The sequence below is a fragment of the Perca flavescens genome, chromosome 1 (assembly GCF_004354835.1).
Source record: "Perca flavescens isolate YP-PL-M2 chromosome 1, PFLA_1.0, whole genome shotgun sequence".
NCBI lineage: Eukaryota > Metazoa > Chordata > Actinopteri > Perciformes > Percidae > Perca > Perca flavescens.
This window is the reverse complement of record NC_041331.1, coordinates 29779068-29785820: the sequence shown is the minus strand read 5'-3', so window position 1 is coordinate 29785820 and position 6753 is coordinate 29779068. Positions and strand designations below refer to the sequence as shown.

The window sequence follows — 6753 nt, the reverse complement described above, 5'->3', positions numbered from 1 at the left end:
TACAGTACACTCAGACTTTCACACGCACACAGGGAAATGCCCACATGTATAGGCCTAGGCTACTTTAAAAAATATTATTTTCTAAATTATCATATGACATTCACAGCAGCTATACCATACATAGTTTGGTCACTTTTATATACAGGGCTTCATCACAGGCACGCACTGTAATTAGTCATTTGTGGCTAATTGTTACCAAGGCCCAATTAATAACACACATAGCAGTACATCCCGGGTGACTGCCATTAAAATGCTGACAGGGAAAGACACCTTGCCAGCTCTTTGCCTCTCATTCTGGCATTCCTACAATGTAAAGGTCCTAGTTTCTGTTTGTATTTTCTCTTCAGTGTCATAATGCATTGCACCCTTAAATAGTGATGTAGTATTTTAGTAAAAAATAATTAATTTGACAGATAGTCCATTCAATGATTTTCATCCTACACTCTCTTTGGCAGGAGCCATGGGCCGGAGCGGATCACCGTTGCCTAGCGACGGCAGTAGCGTTCCTCTTTTCTCTGAGAGCCACTTGTCTGAAACCCAGACGCATCCCACGTAGGTGGGGGGTAAAGCATACCACTACCAGGCAGGGGGTAATTAGGCTTTTAAAATCGCATATTAATGCCTCGCTGTCACGGACATTCTTTAGCATTCTGTAACAGATGCAAAGCGGATATGTCGCACTGTTTGTTCTCATGCCGACCCCAGGGCTCTCATGTTTCCGTTACTTGGCTCTGAAAGCTGTAACGTTGCCTCGTCGTTACTTTATTGCGCCCAATATCCTGCCGCCTGGAGCGCTGCTGGCCAGATGGCGACTCGCGGTAATCTCCTTAGCACCGCGTGCCGCATGTTCTGATTGAGAGAGGTACGACAGAGAGAAAAAAAAGAGGAGCTTTGACAAGTTCAGCTGTATTGTCATTCAGTTGTTGTTTTTTTTCCTGACGAATTGTGGACTAGAACGACGGACAAAATAACTCAAGTCATGTTTGGAGAGGACTATTTTTTCTACTGGAGTGGCGTCTGCTATCGCTGACAGACAGGTGTGGAGAAATACAGGTAGTTAGCTTGTTTTGTCCGACTCATGCCAGAGCAACAAGTGTTGCACGCTGTACTTGTGATGAGGATAGAGCTTTGTGCTGGGAGTCAACACCGACAGGTAACCACAAGGAGCCACCAGATACTTTAGCATGTCACAATATCTGCATAGATATTTATAAATTTGCACGGTATATAGCAGACGTTATTAGATACACTGTGAGCTTTCCTATTTTCCAACGCACATTGTAGGCAAGAGAGGGTCCAAGTAATTCAGCCCTATAGAGATGACTGCACTGCTGGCCTCTTTTTGTGTCTCAAAATGTGAAATTGAAGCTGATAAGTATTGTAATGAAGAGAGCTTTGGCCTAAGCCTCAATTTCCAACAAACTTATGTGAAAACCCGTTCAGTTGGATAAAAACCTGGAGGCCAGATGCCAGAGGAAAAAGGGCATGTTTAATTCAATGGAAAATGAAGAAAAGGGGAAAGCAATGTAGCAGTATCAGTTGAGCTGTGCCTCCATCAAGCTGTACATGATAGTGTAGGCTTTGGCTAGGGAATAGCCTGCATGGCATTTCACTCTCCTCAGATTTGTCTCATGTTGGATTTTGGTCTGACCAAGTCTCTCTTTCCTTCTCTCCTTCTCTCTTTTCCCTCTCTAGATTGTGAAATCCTACCTATCATGTGAAGGCTTTGGTTGTGGCTTGTGTGTGTGTGTGTGTGTGTATATGTCTGCGTATGTGTGTGTGTGTGTGTGCAAGTGACAGAGACAGTGTAACAGAGAGCTAAGCTTCGTAGCCTCACCCTAGGGGCACTGGCCTGTAAAAAATGTCCCTGTAACCCCGGAACCATGAAACCATGACAGTCATCACTTATTCAAGCGTTGCTGGAAGGCTTCCGAAAGAAATCCAGGTTCTTGAACATCCCTCTGCCCCCGAGAATGTTGCAGAACCCAGGTTTTTAGAACCTCAGACCATGCAGGACCCCTTGGAGAACCCGATTCTAGAATCTCTTGGGGTCAAAGGTCAGAGATGGATGGAACAGAGAGAAGATGAGGGAGAAACGAAGGGAGAGAAGGCAAAAAGGAATAGACAAACATGGAGCAGAGGAGTCAGCAGAGAGAGGATGGAGAGAGTAAGGAGAGAGGAGCAGTGTAACTTAAGGAACAAATGCAACAAGAAAGTTAGAAAAGACCTTAAAAGTGGGGGGAAATTGAATGAAAGTGGGGGCTTGAATGGAAAGCACGAGAGCAAGACTGATGTCTCTGGTATTCTGCCAGCTGCAGAAACGGAAGGTGAAATCAAGCAAACAGAGAAAAGGATGGCAAAAAGGAAGACAATGCCTGTTTTTTCTTGGCTATTTCACCTGAAAAACATCACTGAAACAGTGGAAAACATGATGAAAGGGATGAGGTGGCATCAGATCTTCCTCTGGTTAACCCTCCTCCTCTTCAGCCTGTGTCCAAAATCTGCTTCATCACAGGTAAGAGTGTCTTTCAAGAGCCAATTGTAATTTGTGATCCAAAAACTGACAATGTACATATGAATATGAATTATTTTAAGACTATCAGAGAGGCCTTTTTCACAGCAGACATTTTGACCTCTCATAGTATGAAAAGCACAGGTGTTACTAATAACATAAAAGATGTCTCTGTTCTGTTGAAGTTTCCCAGTAAGTCACAGTGTGACAGTGAGCCAGCATGCACAAAACCAGGGCCCTGAAACTGAAGCAGCTAAATGGCAATAATAATTCAGCAAGCATTCATTTATTCACATTTTTATTCAAAAAACCTGTCCTAATACATTGTAAATGTACTGTACAGTATGTGTGATGATAAGAGGTTTGCTTGCTAATTCTGTTATGCTATATCATATACCTATTCTATAACCCATAGATTTCATTGTATAGCACTTTGAATTTTCCAAACTGTATTGTAGGTCATCATTATTGTATCCAAATGTCTCAGGTTGCTGCAGCCACACAAAAGTATAAGTGGCAAGAGAGACCGAGATTGAATAGAATAATACTAATTGTAAAACCATTTTCGTTCTTAGGGAAATTTCCCACGAATGGAGAACATTGCTGCCTTCAAACCTTTGTCCACCTCTCCGGTTCGTTCCACCTGTGGGGTTCCAGAGCGGAGCAGCTACTGCCAGTCGCCGTCCTCCCAGACTGAGCTGATGACATGTTATCCGGCCTTCTGTATCCAGGAGTGCCCCTATAGATCCTCCACACCTCCGTATGCCCCACTGCTTCTGCCTGCACACAGGTACGTACATCAAATTTATAGTAATGTTATTACGGTTTTTCAGAGGATTTTAGAAGACCTCTGACCTTTCAGTTAATGCAAAATACAAAAATAAAAAGGTCATTTTTAAGAGAAAATATTAACATATTTAAACTGTTTTCCACCAGGGGTACCTGTGTAACTGAGGACAGTAATGACACTCACCCTGGGACTCAGACAGAGACCCGAACCCCTACCAGTTCAGATGAGGTTACTGGTAGATCCAGTAGTGTGCTGTTTCGGCCAGTCCAGGATGGATGTCTGGTTTCTCCCCCCTCACAGAAACTAGGAGCGTTGGGTTCCCTCACTCTGGCATTGTGGATAAAACCAAGCACTCCTGGAGAGATGTAAGTTAAAGTTTAAAAAAAAAAAAAAATCATTTTCAATTATCAATGACAATAATCCGTCAATTGCATAGTTGGAGATACTGTATGAGGCTTTCTTTTATTGCTCAGTTTTTTATTTTTTTATTTTATAGATAGATGGTATAGATAACTGATGGATAGATTCTGATCTCTGTGAAAAACATTATCCACAAAGACACATTACACCTTCCCGTTTTATTTGGCACGGCCAAAAAGAGCAATACTAGCATCATGTTACATCTAGCAATCGTTAATACTGTTAATACTTTATTGGTAAAGGAAGAGGTAAATAAACTGACAGCTCCCATTGCCTAGATAGAAACATGTTATATTTAATGGGAAATGGAAGAGTGAAGAGAAATAACAATGCAGTGATACAGACAAAGTTGGTTTTTATTGGTATACAGTATGAGGATATATTCTGTGTATATTCAAATCCTTGGAACCTAAGTGGCAGAAAAAAAACAGAAGGAAAGAAAATGGAGAATAACATTTGTGTGTAATAAGTATAAGTCACAAACACTGATGTACCGTATCAGAGTAGTCCATCACTAGCCTGTGCTACTGATGAAATACAGCGCCCTGCTGGAAAAGCACACTGCTGTGATGTATAGTCAAATGTCTGTTCGGATAGGATATCTAATATGATTTTCAAACAAAAGTGAATGAAAGTGAAAGCCCTGTGATATTGATCTAATAACAAGAAGCAATTAGGTCAGGTCTGGTCACGTCAGTATCACTATCAGGAAATGTTGGCCAACAACTGGCTGTCATGTCCTTCTCAGACATGTGGAGTGTGAGAGAAAGGGGATGAGAGGGGGCTGGTATGTTGCAGGCAGGGTAGGGATGGTGCAGAGTTACACAGATCAGCTTACACACGCACACGCACACGCACACACACAGCACAAGCACAAGCACACACAAAAAGATCAGTTGGCTTTACTTGGCTTTACCCCATCTCCTCCTCCAGCATACAGCAACACTCAAAGTAGATTGAACAATGTGGGATTCTTTGTCCTGGAACTAAAAATACACTACACATATATATTTGTTAGTGAAATGTACCTAGTAAAAGACTACTCCGCCGATTTTACCATGGCACTCCTGTAACAATGTTGGACTCACGATGGACACTTTAGAAATAATACGATAAAAATGTATTCAGCAGAACCAGAGATATCATCTTTTTTATTCCAGGCATTCTTCTTCCTTGCCAAAACCCATGGACATATTAAGAGAACAAACCTGGGGGCCTACATTTCCCACAATGCAATTTGACTGCTGATAGTTTGGTCGGAGATTTGTGTGTGTTTTGCTAGTAGCTCCGAGCTGTTAGCTTCAAGCAGAGCTGAGGAGCGGGCAACAGAAGTCTTGTAAGCTCACTTCTTTCTAACTAAACACCCTCGGATTTGTTTTATTTTCAAACTTGTAGTCTTCAGTTCCATCAGACACTGACTCAAGTAGGGATGGGAATCGAGAACCAGTTCCAGTTCCAAATTGTCTGATCCATCAGAATCGTATGCCTCAGAGCTTATCCAGTGTTTCCCATACATAGGCCCCACCTTGGTAGATTGAGACCCGCCCAGGTAGATCAAATCTGAATTACATTTATTTTCCCAATCAACGGTGTACATATAGTTTTTTTTTTTTAAATTATTTTTTTTGGGGGCATTTCAGCCTTTAATGGAAAAGACAGCTAGATATGAAAGGGGAGAGAGGGGATAGCCGTATTTGACACTCTACCATGAGTGCCGCTGTTTCCCAACCGAGCAGCACGTCCGTTACCGAGGGTAAATATCATAATAATAAATGTATTATTAATAACAAAATTATTATAATAACCTGAGGGCCACGCGGGCAGGCTTAGCTGATTTTTTTCTAAGAAAACCTAAATGAAAACAAATGCTCTACAAATATTCTCATTTCATTCTCATTCTTGTTCAGACTCAGAGATCATAAAACCGTTTCATTGATGCTGAAAACCTGTGTATGCCTTCTTTTTTCCACACAAAATTTTTATCAGGAATCATGAAGGGATTATTCAATGAGAAAGGTATGTTGAGTTTTGAAGAAGAGCTAGTTTTGAAGTCCCCAGGACATCCTTCTTCTTGTATCTGCGCTTAAGATCAGCCCTAAAATGTTATGGAGTACCATGGGGAAACAGTCTTGAGGCGCACCCAGTCATTAAATGGTTTGTTGATTTTCCTGTGAGAGGATTAGCGTCCAAGATCTATGCTAAACTGTTGCAAGTATCCATAGGATAACTCCCAATAGCAAGGAAATGGGAGCGAGAGCTGAGCCCTGAGGGGAACACAATTAATTGGGAGACAGTTTGGGACAACATTTTCCATTGCTCCAAGAACCAAAATCACCAGCAGATCCACTTCAACATATGTCATAGGACATATTGGACTCCTCAGAAGAGATACGTCTCTAAAGTCATTCCCACTTCCTATTGCACGTTCTGTCAACCTGAACAAACAGGAATTTTCCTGCACATGGTGTGGGAGTGTGAACAGGTGCATGAGTTCTGAAATAAAACATCAATAATATCTGATGTGATAAGATGCCGACTTCCTACTGACCGGATTGTTTTGTTACTTAATGACGACTCTAAATTGCACCTGCTTGGGAGAGAGAGGAAGTAGTAGCAAGAAAGGGGGAAACAAATTTCTTCTTTGTGGATTAAACAAACATTTATAAATAAGCTTATGGGTTTGTTGAGCTTTCATGAGATAAAGTCTGTCAACATTCACATATTGCACAATTTGCTGCAAAAATAAACGTGACTGATAACTTTGCAGTGAGGACAGGTTTGAACAAAGACCTAGAGCAACACTAGACAAGTTTCATGTGTGTTCTAGTAACTCACTTGCTGTTCAGTTTAAATGTTGCTGTCAGTTAAATTTAACTCCTGAGAAGGAGAATCAGACAGAGGTCATATCACTTCTTTAAATGTCATGATGTGATTTTGTTAGTGAAGTGTGGGGATTCATATGACAGACAAGTCTTGTTGTCTTGGTTTTCTGAACATGACACCTGTATGGCTGAATGCATCTGAAGGGAAG

General features: G+C 41.4%; 1 protein-coding gene across 1 annotated transcript in view; it reads left to right on the top strand.

The window, feature by feature from the left end:
- The first annotated feature begins 541 nt into the window (after window positions 1–541).
- ush2a (Usher syndrome 2A (autosomal recessive, mild)) overlaps window positions 542–6753 on the top strand; it is a 232565-nt gene continuing 226353 nt past the window's right edge. The window contains exons 1-4 of the mRNA XM_028606322.1: window positions 542–1153; window positions 1696–2515; window positions 3088–3302; window positions 3449–3667. Coding sequence (XP_028462123.1) covers window positions 1892–2515; window positions 3088–3302; window positions 3449–3667 — 1058 coding nt within the window. The 5' untranslated portion in view covers window positions 542–1153; window positions 1696–1891. The remainder of the gene's footprint in view (window positions 1154–1695; window positions 2516–3087; window positions 3303–3448; window positions 3668–6753) is intronic.